Raw genomic sequence first — 22278 nt, forward strand, 5'->3', positions numbered from 1 at the left:
TGTCTCTTCAGTTTTAGTTTACATCTTCGTCCTCGACTGTGTCTTCAGTTATAGTTGACCTGTTCTTCCTCGACAGTCTCTTCAGTTTTAGTTGACCCGTTCCTCCTCGACTGTCTCTTCAGTTATTGTTTACCTCTTCCTCCTCGACTGTCTCTTCAGTTTTAGTTGACCTTTCTCCTCGACTGTCTCTTCAGTTATAGTTTACCTGTTCCTCATCGACTGTCTCTTCAGTTTCAGTTTACCTCGACTGTCTCTTCTTCCTCCTCGACTGTCTCTTCAGTTATAGTTTACCTCTTCCTCCTCGACTGTCTCTTCAGTTTTAGTTTACCTCTTCCTTCTCGACTGTCTCTTCAGTTATAGTTTCCATCTTCGTCCTCGACTGTCTCTTCAGTTTTAGTTGACCTTTCTCCTCGACTGTCTCTTTAGTTATAGTTTACCTGTTCCTCCTCGACTGTCTCTTCAGTTTTAGTTTACCTCTTCCTCCTCGACTGTCTCTTCAGTTATAGTTTACCTCTTCCTCCTCGACTGTCTCTTCAGTTATAGTTGACCTGTTCTTCCTCGACTGTCTCTTCAGTTTTAGTTGACCCGTTCCTCCTCGACTGTCTCTTCAGTTATAGTTTCCGTCTTCGTCCTCGACTGTCTCTTCAGTTTTAGTTGACCTTTCTCCTCGACTGTCTCTTCAGTTATAGTTTACCTGTTCCTCCTCGACTGTCTCTTCAGTTTTAGTTCATATATTCCCCTTCGACTGTCTCTTCAGTTTTAGTTTACATCTTCGTCCTCGACTGTCTCTTCAGTTATAGTTGACCTGTTCTTCCTCGACTGTCTTTTCAGTTTTAGATGACCTGTTCCTCCTCGACTGTCATTTCAGTTATAGTTTACCTCTTCCTCCTCGACTGTCTCTTCAGTTTCAGTTTACCTCTTCCTCCTCGACTGTCTCTTCAGTTATAGTTTACCTCTTCCTCCTCGACTGTCTCTTCAGTTTCAGTTTTCCTCTTCCTCCTCGACTGTCTCTTCAGTTATAGTTTACCTCTTCCTCCTCGACTGTCTCTTCAGTTTTAGTTGACCTCTTCCTCTTCGACTGTCTCTTCAGTTTTAGTTTACATCTTCGTCCTCGACTGTGTCTTCAGTTATAGTTGACCTGTTCTTCCTCGACAGTCTCTTCAGTTTTAGTTGACCCGTTCCTCCTCGACTGTCTCTTCAGTTATTGTTTCCGTCTTCGGCCTCGACTGTCTCTTCAGTTTTAGTTGACCTTTCTCCTCGACTGTCTCTTCAGTTATAGTTTACCTGTTCCTCCTCGACTGTCTCTTCAGTTTTAGTTCATATATTCCCCTTCGACTGTCTCTTCAGTTTTAGTTTACATCTTCGTCCTCGACTGTCTCTTCAGTTATAGTTGACCTGTTCTTCCTCGACTGTCTTTTCAGTTTTAGATGACCTGTTCCTCCTCGACTGTCACTTCAGTTATAGTTTACCTCTTCCTCCTCGACTGTCTCTTCAGTTTCAGTTTACCTCTTCCTCCTCAACTGTCTCTTCAGTTATAGTTTACCTCTTCCTCCTCGACTGTCTCTTCAGTTTCAGTTTACCTCTTCCTCCTCGACTGTCTCTTCAGTTATAGTTTACCTCTTCCTCCTCGACTGTCTCTTCAGTTATAGTTTCCGTCTTCATCCTCGACTGTCTCTTCAGTTTTAGTTAATCAATTCCCCTTCGACTGTCTCTTCAGTTTTAGTTGACCCGTTCCTCCTCGACTGTCTCTTCAGTTTTAGTTTATCTATTCCCCTTCGACTGTTTCTTCAGTTTTAGTTTACCTGTTCTTCCTCGACTGTCTTTTCAGTTTTAGATTACCTGTTCCTCCTCGACTGTCTCTTCAGTTTTAGTTTACCTCTTCCTCCTTGACTGTCTCTTCAGTTATAGTTTACCTCTTCCTCCTCGACTGTCTCTTCAGTTTCAGTTTACCTCTTCCTCCTCGACTGTCTCTTCAGTTTTAGTTAATAAATTCCCCTTCGACTGTTTCTTCAGTCATAGGTTACCTCTTCCTCCTCGACTGTCTCTTCAGTTTTAGTTAATCAATTCCCCTTCGACTGTTTCTTCAGTTATAGTTTACCTCTTCCTCCTCGACTGTCTCTTCAGTTTTAGTTTATCTATTCCCCTTCGACTGTTTCTTCAGTTTTAGTTTACCTGTTCTTCCTCGACTGTCTTTTCAGTTTTAGATTACCTGTTCCTCCTCGACTGTCTCTTCAGTTTTAGTTTACCTCTTCCTCCTTGACTGTCTCTTCAGTTAAAGTTTACCTCTTCCTCCTCGCTGTGTCTTCAGTTATAGTTGACCTGTTCTTCCTCGACTGTCTCTTCAGTTTTAGTTGACCCGTTCCTCCTCGACTGTCTCTTCAGTTATAGTTTACCTCTTCCTCCTCGACTGTCTCTTCAGTTTTAGTTGACCTCTTCCTCCTCGACTGTCTCTTCAGTTTTAGTTTACATCTTCGTCCTCGACTGTCTCTTCAGTTATAGTTGACCTGTTCTTCCTCGACTGTCTCTTCAGTTTTAGTTGACCCGTTCCTCCTCGACTGTCTCTTCAGTTATAGTTTCCTCATCGTCCTCGACTGTCTCTTCAGTTTTAGTTTACCTGTTCCTCCTCGACTGTCTCTTCAGTTTTAGTTCATATATTCCCCTTTGACTGTCTCTTCAGTTTTAGTTTACATCTTCGTCCTCGACTGTCTCTTCAGTTTTAGTTGACCTCTTCCTCCTCGACTGTCTCTTCAGTTTTAGTTTACATCTTCGTCCTCGACTGTGTCTTCAGTTATAGTTGACCTGTTCTTCCTCGACTGTCTCTTCAGTTTTAGTTGACCCGTTCCTCCTCGACTGTCTCTTCAGTTATAGTTTACCTCTTCCTCCTCGACTGTCTCTTCAGTTTTAGTTTATCTATTCCCCTTCGACTGTTTCTTCAGTTTTAGTTTACCTGTTCTTCCTCGACTGTCTTTTCAGTTTTAGATTACCTGTTCCTCCTCGACTGTCTCTTCAGTTTTAGTTTACCTCTTCCTCCTTGACTGTCTCTTCAGTTATAGTTTACCTCTTCCTCCTCGACTGTCTCTTCAGTTTTAGTTGACCTCTTCCTCCTCGACTGTCTCTTCAGTTATAGTTGACCTGTTCTTCCTCGACTGTCTCTTCAGTTTTAGTTGACCCGTTCCTCCTCGACTGTCTCTTCAGTTATAGTTTACCTCTTCCTCCTCGACTGTCTCTTCAGTTTTAGTTGACCTCTTCCTCCTCGACTGTCTCTTCAGTTTTAGTTTACATCTTCGTCCTCGACTGTCTCTTCAGTTATAGTTGACCTGTTCTTCCTCGACTGTCTCTTCAGTTTTAGTTGACCCGTTCCTCCTCGACTGTCTCTTCAGTTATAGTTTCCGTCATCGTCCTCGACTGTCTCTTCAGTTTTAGTTTACCTGTTCCTCCTCGACTGTCTCTTCAGTTTCAGTTTACCTCTTCCTCCTCGACTGTCTCTTCAGTTTTAGTTAATCAATTCCCCTTCGACTGTTTCTTCAGTCATAGGTTACCTCTTCCTCCTCGACTGTCTCTTCAGTTTTAGTTAATCAATTCCCCTTCGACTGTTTCTTCAGTTATAGTTTACCTCTTCCTCCTCGACTGTCTCTTCAGTTTTAGTTTATCTATTCCCCTTCGACTGTTTCTTCAGTTTTAGTTTACCTGTTCTTCCTCGACTGTCTTTTCAGTTTTAGATTACCTGTTCCTCCTCGACTGTCTCTTCAGTTTTAGTTTACCTCTTCCTCCTTGACTGTCTCTTCAGTTAAAGTTTACCTCTTCCTCCTCGCTGTGTCTTCAGTTATAGTTGACCTGTTCTTCCTCGACTGTCTCTTCAGTTTTAGTTGACCCGTTCCTCCTCGACTGTCTCTTTAGTTATAGTTTACCTCTTCCTCCTCGACTGTCTCTTCAGTTTTAGTTGACCTCTTCCTCCTCGACTGTCTCTTCAGTTTTAGTTTACATCTTCGTCCTCGACTGTCTCTTCAGTTATAGTTGACCTGTTCTTCCTCGACTGTCTCTTCAGTTTTAGTTGACCCGTTCCTCCTCGACTGTCTCTTCAGTTATAGTTTCCGTCATCGTCCTCGACTGTCTCTTCAGTTTTAGTTTACCTGTTCCTCCTCGACTGTCTCTTCAGTTTTAGTTCATATATTCCCCTTTGACTGTCTCTTCAGTTTTAGTTTACATCTTCGTCCTCGACTGTCTCTTCAGTTTTAGTTGACCTCTTCCTCCTCGACTGTCTCTTCAGTTTTAGTTTACATCTTCGTCCTCGACTGTGTCTTCAGTTATAGTTGACCTGTTCTTCCTCGACTGTCTCTTCAGTTTTAGTTGACCCGTTCCTCCTCGACTGTCTCTTCAGTTATAGTTTACCTCTTCCTCCTCGACTGTCTCTTCAGTTTTAGTTGACCTCTTCCTCCTCGACTGTCTCTTCAGTTTTAGTTTACATCTTCCTCCTCGACTGTCTCCTCAGTTATAGTTTACCTCTTCCTCCTCGACTGTCTCTTCAGTTTTAGTTTACATCTTCGTCCTCGACTGTCTCTTCAGTTACAGTTGACCTGTTCTTCCTCGACTGTCTTTTCAGTTTTAGATTACCTGTTCCTCCTCGACTGTCTCTTCAGTTATAGTTTACCTCTTCCTCCTCGACTGTCTATTCAGTTATAGTTGACCTGTTCTTCCTCGACTGTCTCTTCAGTTTTAGTTGACCCGTTCCTCCTCGACTGTCTCTTCAGTTATTGTTTCCGTCTTCGTCCTCGACTGTCTCTTCAGTTTTAGTTGACCCTTCTCCTCAACTGTCTCTTCAGTTTTAGTTTACATCTTCGTCCTCGACTGTCTCTTCAGTTATAGTTTACCTGTTCCTCCTCGACTGTCTCTTCAGTTTTAGTTTACCTGTTCCTCCTCGACTGTCTCTTCAGTTTTAGTTTACCTCTTCCTCCTCGACTGTCTCTTCAGTTATAGTTTACCTCTTCTTCCTCGACTGTCTCTTCAGTTTTAGTTTACCTGTTCCTCCTCGACTGTCTCTTCAGTTTTAGTTTACCTGTTCCTCCTCGACTGTCTCTTCAGTTATAGTTTACCTGTTCCTCCTCGACTGTCTCTTCAGTTATAGTTTACCTCTTCTTCCTCGACTGTCTCTTCAGTTTTAGTTTACCTCTTCTTCCTCGACTGTCTCTTCAGTTTTAGTTTACCTGTTCCTCCTCGACTGTCTCTTCAGTTATAGTTTACCTCTTCCTCCTCGACTGTCTCTTCAGTTATAGTTTACCTCTTCTTCCTTGACTGTCTCTTCAGTTTTAGTTTACCTGTTCCTCCTCGACTGTCTCTTCAGTTTTAGTTTACCTGTTCCTCCTCGACTGTCTCTTCAGTTTTAGTTTACCTCTTCCTCCTCGACTGTCTCTTCAGTTATAGTTTACCTCTTCTTCCTCGACTGTCTCTTCAGTTTTAGTTTACCTGTTCCTCCTCGACTGTCTCTTCAGTTTTAGTTTACCTGTTCCTCCTCGACTGTCTCTTCAGTTATATTTTACCTGTTCCTCCTCGACTGTCTCTTCAGTTATAGTTTACCTCTTCCTCCTCGACTGTCTCTTCAGTTATAGTTTACCTCTTCTTCCTCGACTGTCTCTTCAGTTTTAGTTTACCTCTTCTTCCTCGACTGTCTCTTCAGTTTTAGTTTACCTGTTCCTCCTCGACTGTCTCTTCAGTTATAGTTTACCTCTTCCTCCTCGACTGTCTCTTCAGTTATAGTTTACCTCTTCTTCCTTGACTGTCTCTTCAGTTTTAGTTTACCTGTTCCTCCTCGACTGTCTCTTCAGTTATAGTTTATCTCTTCCTCCTCGACTGTCTCTTCAGTTATAGTTTATCTCTTCCTCCTCGACTGTCTCTTCAGTTTTAGTTGACCTCTTCCTCCTCGACTATCTCTTCAGTTTTAGTTTACCTGTTCCTCCTCGACTGTCTCTTCAGTTTTAGTTTACCTGTTCCTCCTCTGTAAGGGGTGCGTATCTGGTGTTAGGGAAGTCAGACGCAGGAGAGCAGAACTAGGTAGTACCGGGAGCAGTGTAATACAAAAAGAACAACGGCATAAAGAAATCACCGATATGGGTGCAAAACCCGTCACGCACCAGTAAACATGTGCACAAGCACTTACAACAAACAATTCCACACAAAGACGTGGGGGGAAAAGAGGGTTAAATACACAGCAATAAAGGAGGGAAATGAAAACCAGGTGCGTAGGAAGACAAAACAAATGGAAAATGAAAAATGGATCGACGATGACTAGAAGACCGGTGACGCCGAACGCCACACGAACAAGGAGAGGAACCGAGTTCGGTGGAAGTCGTGACATCCTCGACTCTCTCTTCAGTTCTAGTTTACATCTTCCTCCTCGACTGTCTCTTCAGTTTTAGTTGACCTCTTCCTCGTTGACTGTCTCTTCAGTTGTAGTTTACCTATTCTTCCTCGACTGTCTCTTCAGTTTTAGTTTTCCTTTTCCTCCTCGACTGTCTCTTCAGTTTTAGTTGACCTGTTCCTCCTCGACTGTCTCTTCAGTTTTAGTTTACCTCTTCCTCCTCGACTGTCTCTTCAGTTATAATTTACCTCTTCCTCCTCGACTGTCTCTTCAGTTATAGTTGAACTCTTCTTCCTCGACTGTCTCTTCAGTTTTAGTTTACCTGTTCTTCCTCAACTCTCTCTTCAGTTATAGTTTACCTTTTCCTTCTCGACTGTCTCTTCAGGTTTAGTTTACCTGTACCTCCTCGACTGTCTCTTCAGTTTAGAACCCATTATTTAGTGTGGCCTTGACTATTTTCAGATGATAATTTCAACTCTGCCTTGTCCTTGACCACAGTTTTCTTGAATTATTTTGTCATACTAATCCCCAGGCTGAAAAAGACGCCTTGATGAATATTGATCTCAGTGGAGGCTCCTCAGTGGAGGAAGGGGAGGACCATCCTCTTCATAGAATTTCATAAAAATAAAAATTGTGAAACATAAAAAACCTGAACATTTTTACATAAAACTATTCCAAATATATTCACGTCACCAAATAACTGATTGCTGTTTTGCAATGAAGGCCTACCTCAAATGCGTGTAAGGAAAATGGCACCAATGGCAGCCGTGCTTCTAGCCCCTAGGGAAAACATTTTTTACAAGAATTTCACTACAACCACAATAACATCTGCTAAACACATATATGTGACCAATAAAATATGATTTGATTTGATTTGATTTGAAAGCACTGTGTAGGGTAGGACTATGCTGTAGCCGGAGGACAGCTGGTTTCCGTCCTCCTCTGGGTACATTGATTTATATACTAAACCTAGGAGGCTAATGGTTCTCAACCACTTCCATCGACTTAGACAGTAATTATGACAACATCCAGAGGACGTTCTCAAACCTATCAGAGGTCTTGCAGCATGAACTAACATGTTGTCCACCCAATTACAGGATCATTAATTAATCTAGTACTGTAAGCATAAGCTACAGCTAGCTAGCACTGCAGTGCATATAATGTGTTGAGTAGTTGACTTAAAGAAAGAAAAATACAATAGTTAAACAATTTTGAACAAATTGATTTCTTGAAGAAGAAGCAAGAGAGAGAGAGAGCTAGCTATATTTCGTTGTGTATATTTTTTCACTTTCTCTAAGCTAGTGAATGCAGCTAGCCTACTCATCTAGCCTACTCAAACACCCAGCTCAAACAGAGAAGTATGCTATGTTAGCTAGCTGGCTATGGCTACCCAACATGGGAACTCTTCCAAGTCAAGGTAAGCTTTTGGTTTTATGAATTTATTGCCACCAGGGCCCTCGGTGTAACTGCTAAACTGCTTTCTGACTGTACACTGTACTGCATGATTGTAGCAGGTTTACCAACGCGTCAGTTTTAGTAGCTATATTGACTATGACGTTAGCTAATAATGGTGACAATGATGTAGGCTGTGTGTAGCGGTGAGTGGTTATGATATGAAGGTTTGGCTTGGAATGGTTTTTTCATCTGATCATAGACAGCTGATGTGTTGTGCACTGAAGTCCAAAAGTGAAGGGAAAAGGTTAGAGGAGGAGAGCACGAAGATGCGAGAAGAATTATTGCATGCAACAATCAAAGTGATCATGCTGCTTGTATGTTGCTGCTATGAAAGTGAACTGTGTTTGTGTGTGATCAGGGGTGTATTCATTCCACCTATTCTGCTGAAAAACTTTCTTAAACAAATGCAAACAGGGATAAACATGGCTGAATTTGTATAGGGAAAATTTGAGTATCATGTTGTAGCCAATTTTATTTTATTTATTTAATCCTTATTTTACCAATTAAGTTGACTGTGAACACATTCTCATTTACAGCAACGACCTGGGGAATAGTTACAGGGGAGAGAAAGGGGGGTGAATGAATCAATTGGAGGCTGGGGATGATTAGGTGACCATGATGGTATGAAGGCCAGATTGGGAATTTAGCCACGATACCGGGTTTAACACCCCTACTCTTACTATAAGTGCCATGGGATCTTTAGTGACCACAGAGAGTCAGGTCATCCTTTTAACGTCCCATCCAAAAGATGGCACCCTACACAGGGCAGTGTCCCCAATCATTTTTTTAGACTAGAGGAAAGAGTGCCTCCTACTGGCTCTCCAACACCACTTCAAGCAGCATCTGGTCTCCGATCCAGGGACCGACCAGGATCAATCCTACTTACCTTCAGAGGCAAGCCAGCAGTGGGATGCAGGGTGGTATCCTGCTGGCTAAAACTTCCTAATGTTACATTAAGCAGGATGAATGGAATACGAATTACCAAAATATAAATAAGGCCATGCTCATTAAAAAAATAATTGTCCTCCCTCATTTTGTATAGCCACTAATAGAGTTATTGGAACAACTGTATCCTTACTTAGTGTTGCTCAGCTCCAACCCCTAAGCCTGTGCTGTGAGCAGTGGGCCAATGTGAAGGTAACAGAGACACAAAGAGATGCGTGTCCAAGGTGGACCAGGAACTCTCCCAGGGGTAATACATCACAGGTAGGAAGGCAACATCTCCTGGGCTCAGCACCCTGGTCGGGCTTGAGGGGACAGGGAGACAGAGGAGGGAGGGAGAGGCATAGGAGAGAGACAGACAGAGAGGGAGAAGAGAGAGAAAGATATATATATATATATATATATAGAGAGAGAGAGAGAGAGAGAGAGAGAGAGAGAGAGAGAGAGAAATAGAGAGAGATATAAGAGAGTAAGTAGCCTTCTCCATTGGAAGACGGGGATAGAAAAACAAAAAAAAAGTAACTTCCTGCAGCGAGAATGAATTATTTTCAGGTCAGGCCTCTCAACACAGAAAGCAGAATCTATCCCACCTCTTTTAGTCTGACTAATGTAGTCTTTAGAACTCTGTCCAAGTTTACCATCACTTCATTTAACTGTCACCATTACTGCTCTCTTCACCCTCTTCTACCAACTCTCTGGTAACACTTTTGGTATTGATCTGTCAGTGTTAAGTGGTTCAGTGGTTAATGGCTGCTCTTTTCCTTCCACTGCATTTCTGGCCCTTAATCCAAACCCTGTTGTATTATTAGAGTATCAGTAAGAAGCATTATCTACGTGGTACGAATAACATATTTCTAGGACCTACAAGTCTCATCAGAATGCATTGCCTGTAGATAGAGAATTAATATGCGCACACCATCCTTTGTCAGGACAAAACCAATAAGGCCCCTCTTGCAAAATAATCATATTTTTGCAAAGGGCAATTGGAGATAAAAATGTATGGACAAAACGAAAGGTTGATGTTTAATTAATAGAGTCTTGTCCATGTCAGGATTACTTCAGGGACCCTAGGGGTAAAACATGTCTTTTTAATTAATTCACTTGATTACTCTCAATGAAATCTTGAGGGGAACGCACACCCCATTACCAAGTTGGTCTGCCTGCCTGCTTCCCTGATAGTATTTGCTGAACCAGACAGTGCAGAGGATAAAACAAAAGATTCCTGACTCATAAATGAACCAGTGATGTCATTGTCATGTGTCAAATTGTCTGTTAATATCAAGTCGTCCATTTGAGGATTGCCTTGGTAACGTTGCGTTAATAGTCGTTAACAGGTATTTTCTGTCTCGTTCTTTTTTTCACGTCCATGATAGTAAACAGTTGCTTGATAGTTTACAGGGAAAAGATTCATTAGCATTGTAAAGGAAAAAACTGTGTTGGACATGCTTGATGATGAACACAAACCCATGATTGGAGTCTGGGACTTGTAGTCTTTTGACAGTGTACCGGTCCATTAAACCCTGTTGGGTTGAACAGACTATTTCTAAATCAAATATAGGCTTTAAAGATGTTTTAAAAAACTAAAGTTCATACCTGCAGCTGTGGATATGAAAAGAAGTGTGAAGAAGGATCAGTGTCAGTTATTCTTGTAATATTTGCTTTTCAAAATATTTCAGGGGGGGGAACATTCAACTGTCACAATGTTTTCCCCTTTCATGAAAAGGCCAAATGAGCTCCATCTCTCTCTTGTTGTGCTGCATTGAGGTGGTCTGGCCCTAGCCTGCTTGTTTTTCACTGTTTATTTGTCTCTCTCCATCGGTTGGTTTGTTAGTTCTGTGCTGGGCTGGGTTGGGTTTGTTGGTTTGTTTGCCTGCAGCTTGCTTGACAGCTAAGCTCCGATGGGAATAGACTGGCCTTGGTGTCCCCGGCTCTAAATATACCCATTCCCACCTAACTCTCAACTCAACTCATATAAAGTCAGTTCAGTGTTTTGGAAATGCCCACGGGCTGTGAGAAAGTTTGTGCCGAGCTACGATTCATCACGTGGTGTAGACCCTTCAGTGGGATCCTAGTATATCACTGCAAAATGACGCATGACAAATGGCCCCTTCACCATTTTGGTAATTAATGTAATGGGAATGATAAAAGGAACACATTCAGATTGGGGAGGAACGTTTGAGAAAGACACAATGATCAAGTGCGTTATGCAAAAAATATATGAATTGTCTCTAGAAGTGGACTTAAAACCTAGAATTGTAAAAAATTATTTCTATTTTGCATAGTGCTTGCAAATGTTACAAATACTTTTAGTTTATTTTAGGTTCTCTATCTATTATAGAATGCAGTTACCTGTTTTGAAACTGGAAGAAGAAAATTATTCATGCCAGAATTTCATAGATTGTGCTGAAAGACCAGCCCTTCATTTTGACCAACACAACAACCAGTTGTATTCACTACAACAGGAGTTGACATGAACTGTAGAACGTATTTGACAAAATCATGTTGGGAATGAAACTGTTACCTTACTGCAATGCAACTAACTGGCAGTGTGACAACTGTGCCACAACAGCATGGTCAGAATAAATGTCTGGTCAAAAATGTTTGGTAATAATGAGATTATAGTCTTCTTCTACCATTCTTATCCTGTGGTCAATATTGTGGGAATCGGATGGTTTGAAATTGATGTTATGTTCTTTTTTCTTTTTTGACTAAAATTACACATCAGTGAGATTTTGTATTTGTTGTTTTTTACTAACCAGTATAAATCCCTGACATTCATTAATGTTCTTTTTTATTACTGCACTGGTTGTGCTGCATGTGATGCGTTACTGTCATAGTCATGATTGATCTGCAAAGTAGCTAAAATGCATAATTCAACTTAATGCTAAGCAAACTTGCTAGCTACTTCAGTGGATGTTGAACACATTTTTACCTGCAAATGAAAACATTTATAGCGGCAAATGTGTTAAATTATAGCCATGGTATGAAAGGGATAGTCAACTTGGGGCTCTATGCGTTCTCTGGAAAATAACAATACTCTGTGAAAGGTCAGTTCCCCTCCGCTAGCGCTTCATGGAACACACCTTCCACGTCGTTCATTATTTTTCAAAGAACACATAGCCCCTCGTTGACTATCCCTTTCTTATTGCGCTCACTGGAGTGGAGATCAGCTCAGATAACAGTACGATTTGTAAATCAACATAACAGCCGGGGTAGTGAGCAGTGCACAGTACTCTGCTCCAGGTGTGTGTATGTGTCTCACATATCTCTCCATCTCTCTCTCAGCCCGAGTGTGTGACAACGAGCTCCTGCGCTGCCAGAACGGCGGTGTGTGTCTGAACAACGTGCGGTGCCAGTGTACCGCAGCATTCACGGGCCTGCTGTGTGAGAAGCCCCGCTGTGAGTCGGAGCTGGGTGGCTGTGGTGGGCCCGACTCGGGCCAAGCCGCCCTCTCGTCTACACCACTCTCCACCTTGCTGCTGCTCCTGCTGGGCTCGACGCTGCTCAGAGAGGCCTCCTACAGGCCCGCCCTGCTCTGAGAACCAGAGGCCTACACGGTCTACACTGAACTGTTGGAGCAAACTACCCAATTACCAACTTCTCTACAACAACAACAACCAGAACTACAACGACCATGAGCTTAGTCTACTATACTGTACTGTACTAGCTGTCCACCAGACACAGCAAGGACACACGCTGTCTATAAGGGAATGTGCCAGAATGAAAGCAAAACTTTAATTTGAGTAAAAAAATGTAAGTATATATAGAAATGAGAGTTTAAAAAAATGAAATCAATAAAGAAAAATAAATACCAGATATTTAAAAAGAGTTTAACTTGAGCATTTGCTTCATAAAACGTCAAACAAGTCAAACAACAGACACCAGTGACCTAAGCCATACCAGAGACTTTTCCCCCTAACTGTCAAAAGGAGGGACTGGAGATGACAGACACTTTGTTCACTTCCTCTCTTATCGCCACGGCAACGGCAGCTGCGACCAATAAGCGACAGCAAGCTCTAGCTAGCAAGGCCAGCAGCTGCTAGCTGCCCCTGTCTTAGGGTGCTTTGGGGTTTGGTGCTGGCTGGACTGAACTGCTTCTGGGCTGAACTGACTGACTGACTGACGAAGAACTCCATAGAACTGTCCCTACCGCTGCTGAAGGGTGGACAGACAGGCTGTTTGAAAAATAAAACCTGAATAGAGAAATTGAGGCAGAGGGAAAATAAAAAAGGAAATGTAAGCAGTCTTTGCTGTCTGTGCATTGTGGATATAAGGAAATCCATCCGGATTTTGATCCGGAGATCAAAAATCTTGCCCACCTCTCTCTCTCAGTCTGTCTGTCTCTCTCTCTCTCTCTCTCTCTCTCTTGCTTTCTCTCTCTCTCTTATTCTCATCTCTCTGTCGCCCTCTCTCTTTCACTCTGTCTCGCTATCTTTCTGTTGGGCTCCCGAGTGGCGCAGCGGTCTAAAGCACTGCATCTTAGCGCTAGAGGCATCACTACAGACACCAGGCTGTATCACAACAGGCCGTTATTGGGAGTCCCAAAGGGCGGTGCACAATTGGCCCAGCGTCATCTGGGTTTGGCCGGTGTAGGCCGTCATTGTAAATAAGAATCTGTTCTTAACTGACTTGCCTAGTTAAATAAATACAATTGTCTCTCGCTCTCTCTTTTTCCTTTTCTATTCTTTCTCTATCTCTCTATCTCCCTCTCTCTCTCTCTCTCTCTCTCTCTCTCTCTCTCTCTCTCTCTCTCTCTCTCTCTCTCTCTCTCTCTCTCTCTCTCTCTCTCTCTCTCTCTCTCTCTCTGTCTGTCTGTCTCCCACTCCATCCTTCTCTATATCTCTCTCCCTATATTCCTCACCTGTCCCCTCCCATCAGTCCCACCCAGCCCCTCTGTCCACTGACCTGTGCTTTTGTGAACGTTACTCTGTAACCCTTGTCGGTTGAAAGATTTTTTTGTCCGGTGTTAGTGACGCACATGTGTAATAGCCCCATATCCTCCCTCTCCAAAAGATAGCCAGACTACCTGTGTACTTATTTGACCTGTAGACATCTGCATTACCTGAGACCTTGGTCAAAGAGCTTAGTGTTCACTTGAGCTGACAAAGTGCTTAGAGAATCATCAGTGTATTTACAATTTATTTTCTTGACAGAGCAAAAAATACATGTAATAATTATTTTGTACTATTTGCCGAACAGTGTTAAAATGCAACTTGTTACTGTATCTACTCCAGATGAAAATTAAAAAGCAGAAGAAATGTGTTGGACTTGTTCAGCTTTTGTTTTTGTTATTTATTTTCTTTCACTGGTTTATTTTTCTCTTTTGGTTGCACAGTTTGAGTTTCCTCAGTATTGGCAACGTGCTGGCATCAAAGAATATCGGTTAACATCTAAAGTATACTATAGTGTAATAAGATCCCACAAAAGGACATTCTAAATGTTTTCTTGTCGCTTTAACACTGGACAAATTTAAATGAATAAAAGTTTAAGAAATAAGTTGAGACAACTGTGTTGATCATTGCTTGTTCCTCAGTTGAAAATTCAACAGTGAACAAGCTGCAATAATCATTTTAAAAATGTGTATGTACTTTAAGGAAACAAACAGTAGTAAATAGTTTTTCCAAGCACAAAGATAAACTGATGCGAAGATCTTTAAATACCTTGGGAAAGGCTAATAATGGAGAATGCTATAAGCCCCAGTGAAATTTGAATGCTATTTATCTTGAATTCAATCCGGTAAAGATTTGTTTCAGTGAAATGCATTGTGGGGGAGGGAGGGTGAATTAAATATTAACAGCTATCGACGACTACCTGAGAGCCTGTGTTCAAAGTTTATAAAGTGGGTCTTGTCAGATACTAGACAGTTCATCCATAACCTGGAAAATCCAAACCCCACCTCCTGCTGAGGATCTCTTTCTTTCTTCTCTGAAAGTTTGGGTTACTTGAAGTTTTACCTTTAGCATTGTTTGTTTAGTTGGAGGGCTTACCTGGTGTCCTATGATGTGTTCTCCCTGTGGTTCCATCAGTGTGTATCCTGTGAGGATAATGTACCTGGTCTATGACAATGGCACAATGGCACTGTACATAAAGAAACAGGTTGTTTGAATGAGTATTGCTTTCTAAATGTCAGGATCTCTAGTGGAACTTCAACCAAAAAGTGTTGGAAGAGATTCCAATAACATATATTCAACTCTCCCTGGATCCTTGTTATGGAAAACCCCCAGACAATAGCTGCTTATATACTGTGTGTTTATTGGGGCAATAACTACTGTATTTATGCCATCTTCGCATTTCACAGCTTGGCCGACCATAACTGCCACTTTGCAGCCTACTCACTGATGAAGACATACTATTCGAACAGCCATGTGTTTTCAATGGTGTGCTATATCTTTATAAAACACAAAGTCAGTTGCCTAGGCAGGTCTTTAAATCACATTTGGTAAAGGCCATTTTTTACTCATTATGTTTCTCAGGAGCGACTATCGGTTGAAAAAAAGCACAATGTAGTTTGGCCGCGTTACAGCAAGCTCAATGATTCATTTTAATTTCTGTGAAGGTCCCTGTTGCAATCCTGACGGAGCGCCCAAATTGTATTCAAATCCCAGGATTAGGTTGAATACCAAACCTGCTGGCCCTCTCAACCCTCACAGGTAACATATGGTGGCAGAGATTACACACTAGTATGCCTCTTTCCGCCGATGGAATAATCAACTCTATCAGCTTTACTCCTATTATCTTTGAAAGAGTAGTTTCCTGGCATTGGACTTTGTTGATGAGGAAATATAAGAGTGACAGGTCCCATTACAACAATAATGTAAGAAGCTCCAGGATGTTACTGCCTCGCCCTCTCCAACATTTACACCCCAGAAACGTGTTGATGAAACCAGTCAAAGTCATGGTTTTGTCAAGGTCCCCTACAGTGGGACTAATTTTAAATATACATTCAGGTGTCAGCGTGCATTCTGTGTTTATAATTAAAATAGACTATAGTCGTTCAGGGAAAAGACTGAACGACTAGATTGCTGTTCTGCAATCTATCTGCTCACTGACCTAAACACACAGAATCACTAAACACAACCCAGCTCTGTTAGCAAACAATGCTAATGGCTAGCTAGCGACTGTACCACTGGTTCACTTCGCTCTAAAATTTGTTAAGAGTAGTTTTAATGTGTAAAGAAGGGTTCCCCAACTGGTGGTTCGCGGGCCATAGATGGCCAGCGGGTGTTTTTTTTTGCCCCCAAGTATTATTATTGTTATATTATTTTCATTTTCATTTTCATTATTGGACAAAAGACTCTACCAACACCAGTAAATCATCTCCAAGTGTTTTTTATTTATTTTTATATGTTCCCAAGTATTCCCACGCATGATAGAGAGACACGTGAGGATTTAGTCAAATATGATATCTGTTTGGGCTTCTTGCGGTCAATTTGCAGTCTACAAATTATTTATAATTATGTTCCGGCCCCCCGACCAGCCACTCAAGAAAAGAATCATCCCACGGCTGAATCTAGTTGATGATCCCCGGAGTCTCACAGAATGTATTGCGAGAAGAGTTTTTATTTTTTTGGACCATATTCTTATCTATTATCCTTGTTTACTTGTTATATCGATCCATTTTGTGTTGTTCTGTTGTGTTTACCAACATTCCTTTAATAATGACCCTACCAAGGGAAACAGACCAAGGAGGAATAAAGAGAGAAGATGCCTCTTGAACAAAAATACCAGAAAGACAAAAGGACTCAAGAGATGCCATTAGAAAGCTATGGGTTGTAGTGGAAACAAACAGAAGAGAGTCTGTGTACTATAGGCTAGACTGGACCTGGGTGTAGTCTGCACAACTCAAGCGCCAAAGAGAATTCAGACCCTGTGCATAACGGCAGCAACAGATATATGCACTGTGGGGCTGTATTATTGTGCACTGTCAATCAATCAATCAAATGTTATTTGTCACATGCATCGTAGACAACAGGTGTAGACTATCAGTGAAATGCTAACTTATGGGTATTTTTCCAACAATGAAGAGTAAAGATAAAGGTAAAACACATAAGAAAAATGTGTGAATAACAATAAAGGACAAAAGTAGCCTAGCTAACACTGTGGTGCTGTCTGTAGATTATGCACTGTGGGGCTGTATGTGGTGCTGTCTGTAGATTATGCACTGTGGGGCTGTATGTGGTGCTGTCTGTAGATGATGCACTGTGGGGCTGTATGTGGTGCTGTCTGTAGATTATGCACTGTGGGGCTGTATGTGGTGCTGTCTGTAGATTATGCACTGTGGGGCTGTATGTGGTGCTGTCTGTAGATTATGCACTGTGGGGCTGTATGTGGTGCTGTCTGTAGATTATGCACTGTGTGGCCATTTTAATTACGGAATATGTTGACTTATGTTAGCTGTCAGTCAAACAAACAACAAATCAGTGAAACTGAAACTCAACTCGACGGTTAAGTTTAGCCATTCATTCCGATAGTGGGTTAAGGTTTTAGAACGACAGCGCCAGATTTCGGGCACTAGAGATGCTGGTAGTTACCGATAAAAATGACACTTCAACATTATTCAAAATATTGTCCTCTTGCTAAATTGATGAATGCAGACGTTGAAAAATAGTACAAAACTCTTCATTAGGAGTGGTTAAGGTAAGGGTTAAGGTTGGGATAGGCCTGAGCCTGCAGTAAGGTGTGCTGGGTGTAGCTGGCTTGGGTGAATATTGACCTTGGTCCTGGTTACTGTTTCCCTGCATGGCCCGGATGCTTCTCTCTCTGTGTGATAATCAATGCAGAGATCCAGCCAGAGACAGCAGCCATCGATTTGTGTTCCTTTCTGAGCAGGCGTCTTTACTTATCAAACGCCAGCTCTCTCCACGCTTTCAAACCTGCTATCAGTCTAGTAATGGAACCCAGGGTGTGGGTGTCACTAAATTGTAATCCTGTTTAGAACGACCAAACTCTATTGTCAGAGATTGTTATAAATACAATGTGTTACAGTAACTTTTATTATACAGGTAACTGGCAAAATAAAGGAAACACTTGAGTTAATCAGGGATACAAAGTATATTGAAAGCAGTTGCTTACGTGTGTGGTTCCTGAGTTTGTTTGTTTTTCTTCATTTTTGGTATTATTTTCACTAGTGCATGGTCACATTTCACAACTCTTTGAACAAAACTCAAAATAGATCATCAAAAAGGCAGTTTTTTTTCAAAACTTTAAGCGCATTTTTAATTGACAATTACTTTTCATATAAAGTAATTGCCTTTCACAATGCAATACTCATAATACTTTTCATATGATTCTCTTCTTATTTGTTTAAATACGTAAGATCATCCCTTAATTCAACTTAATGGTTAATCACTTAACCGTTTCTTAAACCTATAGATCTGAAACTTGTTTGTCTACTATATATGGATTTTGAGAATTACATTAATAAATGGTGTGTTTGTAAAGTATAAACATCTAAATGACATGTATGATTCATGACAAACATACATAATGAATACTGTAAAGTATAAACATCTAAATGACATGTATGATACATGATAACCATACATAATGACTACTGTAAAGTATAAACATCTAAATGACACGTATGATTCATGATAACCATACATAATGACTACTGTAAAGTATAAACATCTAAATGACACGTATGATACATGATAACCATACATAATGACTACTGTAAAGTATAAACATCTAAATGACATGTATGATTCATGATAACCATACATAATGACTACTGTAAAGTATAAACATCTAAATGACATGTATGATACATGATAACCATACATAATGACTACTGTAAAGTATAAACATCTAAATGACATGTATGATACATGATAACCATACATAATGACTACTGTAAAGTATAAACATCTAAATGACATGTATGATTCATGATAACCATACATAATGACTACTGTAAAGTATAAACATCTAAATGACATGTATGATTCATGATAACCATACATAATGACTACTGTAAAGTATAAACATCTAAATGACATGTATGATACATGATAACCATACATAATGACTACTGTAAAGTATAAACATCTAAATGACATGTATGATTCATGATAACCATACATAATGACTACTGTAAAGTATAAACATCTAAATGACATGTATGATTCATGATAACCATACATAATGACTACTGTAAAGTATAAACATCTAAATGACATGTATGATACATGATAACCATACATAATGACTACTGTAAAGTATAAACATCTAAATGACACGTATGATTCATGATAACCATACATAATGACTACTGTAAAGTATAAACATCTAAATGAAATCATGATAACCATACATAATGACTATGTATAAACATGATAACCATACATAATGACTACTGTAAAGTATAAACATCTAAATGACATGTATGATACATGATAACCATACATAATGACTACTGTAAAGTATAAACATCTAAATGACATGTATGATTCATGATAAACATACATAATGACTACTGTAAAGTATAAACATCTAAATGACATGTATGATTCATGATAACCATACATAATGACTACTGTAAAGTATAAACATCTAAATGACATGTATGATTCATGATAACCATACATAATGACTACTGTAAAGTATAAACATCTAAATGACATGTATGATACATGATAACCATACATAATGACTACTGTAAAGTATAAACATCTAAATGACATGTATGATACATGATAACCATACATAATGACTACTGTAAAGTATAAACATCTAAATGACATGTATGATTCATGATAACCATACATAATGACTACTGTAAAGTATAAACATCTAAATGACATGTATGATTCATGATAACCATACATAATGACTACTGTAAAGTATAAACATCTAAATGACATGTATGATACATGATAACCATACATAATGACTACTGTAAAGTATAAACATCTAAATGACATGTATGATTCATGATAACCATACATAATGACTACTGTAAAGTATAAACATCTAAATGACATGTATGATTCATGATAACCATACATAATGACTACTGTAAAGTATAAACATCTAAATGACATGTATGATACATGATAACCATACATAATGACTACTGTAAAGTATAAACATCTAAATGACATGTATGATTCATGATAACCATACATAATGACTACCCTAAAGTATAAACATCTAAATGACATGTATGATACATGATAACCATACATAATGACTACTGTAAAGTATAAACATCTAAATGACATGTATGATACATGATAACCATACATAATGACTACTGTAAAGTATAAACATCTAAATGACATGTATGATACATGATAACCATACATAATGACTACTGTAAAGTATAAACATCTAAATGACATGTATGATACATGATAACCATACATAATGACTACTGTAAAGTATAAACATCTAAATGACATGTATGATACATGATAACCATACATAATGACTACTGTAAAGTATAAACATCTAAATGACATGTATGATACATGATAACCATACATAATGACTACTGTAAAGTATAAACATCTAAATGACATGTATGATTCATGATAACCATACATAATGACTACTGTAAAGTATAAACATCTAAATGACATACATGTATGATACATGATAACCATACATAATGACTACTGTAAAGTATAAACATCTAAATGACATACATGTATGATACATGATAACCATACATAATGACTACTGTAAAGTATAAACATCTAAATGACATGTATGATACATGATAACCATACATAATGACTACTGTAAAGTATAAACATCTAAATGACATGTATGATACATGATAACCATACATAATGACTACTGTAAAGTATAAACATCTAAATGACATGTATGATACATGATAACCATACATAATGACTACTGTAAAGTATAAACATCTAAATGACATGTATGATTCATGATAACCATACATAATGACTACTGTAAAGTATAAACATCTAAATGACATGTATGATTCATGATAAACATACATAATGACTACTGTAAAGTATAAACATCTAAATGACATGTATGATTCATGACAAACATACATAATGAATATTTGTTTTTGCAAACTGATTTCACATAGTGGTAACCACAATTGGTCACCATATAAAAGGGGTGTGTGAACACTTGACATTTCTTTCAACATGGAGCAGATAGACAGCAAGGGAGAGGAAGAAATCAAAGAACTCGTGGACAAGGAGCTTGTCAGAGACGTGGGCACTGGCCCCATCAAAGAGGTCAAAGAGGTGGGCATGGGCCCCATCAAAGAGGTCAAAGAGGTGGGCATGGGCCCTGTCAAAGTGGTCAAAGAGGTTGGCATGGGCCCCGTCAAAGAGGTCAAAGAGGTTGGCATGGGCCCTGTCAAAGAGGTGGACATCAGAGAGAGGGAGGCAGACGGCAGGGAACTGATGTGTCTAATCAAGTCCGGGCCATCGTCGTTGACCATGTGGAAAACAGAGGCCTTACCATGGCAGAGGCTGCCAGATCACCCCAATATGAAAAGATCAACTGTCAATTCGATCATCAGAATGTTTCGACCAAAAAAACTGTAAGTCTGCAGGATATGTCATGTTTAACCATTACATTTACAGTAAATTACATGTTGTAATGCATGTAAATTCACAAAACATGTTACAGTATGAACTATTGACAGTATACTATGTTCTACCCTCAGAATTGACAGAAGACCCTATGGTGATGGCTGTGGCGTGTGCTTACCGACCAGCGTAGTGGACAGTGGTGCAATGGTGAGGACCAGGAATAACACACAGCTGTCCGAAATAAAGCAGGCCATTGAGGAGAATGATGACACCTTTGCCAATGTGGCATCCATCAGCCTACCAACAATCGGACGCATTTTGAAGAGGCACCAGGTATCTATGAAACACATTTACCTGGTGCCTTTTGAGAGAAACAGCGACCAGGTGAAACAACTGCGGGCCGAGTATGTTCAGGTACAGCACTTTATACTGTATTACTGTTACTATTTGATGCACATGCTACTTCACAATATCATATTGGAACTATACTGTAAAAATAACTAACCAAAATATATTTTTATAGGGTGATGGTGCTTGACGCTGCTGCGAACCATCACAAGTATGTCTTTGTTGATGAAGCGGGCTTCAAACTGGCCAAAACTCAACGGCCAACATGCAACCGTCCATGTCCCTGGGCAACGTGGTGAAACATATCCTGGTGAGCAGCTACAGTATGCCTGAAGATGGTGTGGTAGGACGTAGGCCATTACTTGGATCCTACAATGCTGCACACCACATTGTGTTCCTCGATGAAATTGAGCAGGCCTGTCAAAGTGAAGAGGTCACCTATGTCATTGTGCGGGACAATATCAGGTTCCACCTTGCAGAGGTGGTTCAGGCATGGTTTTGGGCCCATCCCCGATTTGTGACCCTGTACCTACCACCATTACTCCCCTTTCCTCAACATTATTGAGGATTGTCTTTCAGCATGGAGGTGGAAGGTGTATGATCGCCTTCCCCATGAGAGTGCCACCCTCCTTCTGGCCATGGATGAGACAT

The 22278-nt window shown here is 40.2% G+C and overlaps 1 protein-coding gene across 8 annotated transcripts in view; it reads left to right on the top strand.

The window, feature by feature from the left end:
• The window catches only part of LOC118377445 (netrin-G1-like), a 241735-nt gene extending 227519 nt beyond the window's left edge, over positions 1-14216 (top strand). For all 8 annotated transcript variants that reach the window (XM_052483368.1, XM_052483372.1, XM_052483367.1 and 5 more), the window contains one exon: positions 12035-14216. In XM_052483368.1, the coding sequence (XP_052339328.1) occupies positions 12035-12288 (254 nt within the window). In that variant the 3' untranslated portion in view covers positions 12289-14216. The remainder of the gene's footprint in view (positions 1-12034) is intronic.
• The last annotated feature ends 8062 nt before the right edge of the window (positions 14217-22278 follow it).

This window comes from Oncorhynchus keta, chromosome 28 (assembly GCF_023373465.1).
Source record: "Oncorhynchus keta strain PuntledgeMale-10-30-2019 chromosome 28, Oket_V2, whole genome shotgun sequence".
NCBI classification, from domain to species: Eukaryota; Metazoa; Chordata; class Actinopteri; order Salmoniformes; family Salmonidae; genus Oncorhynchus; species Oncorhynchus keta.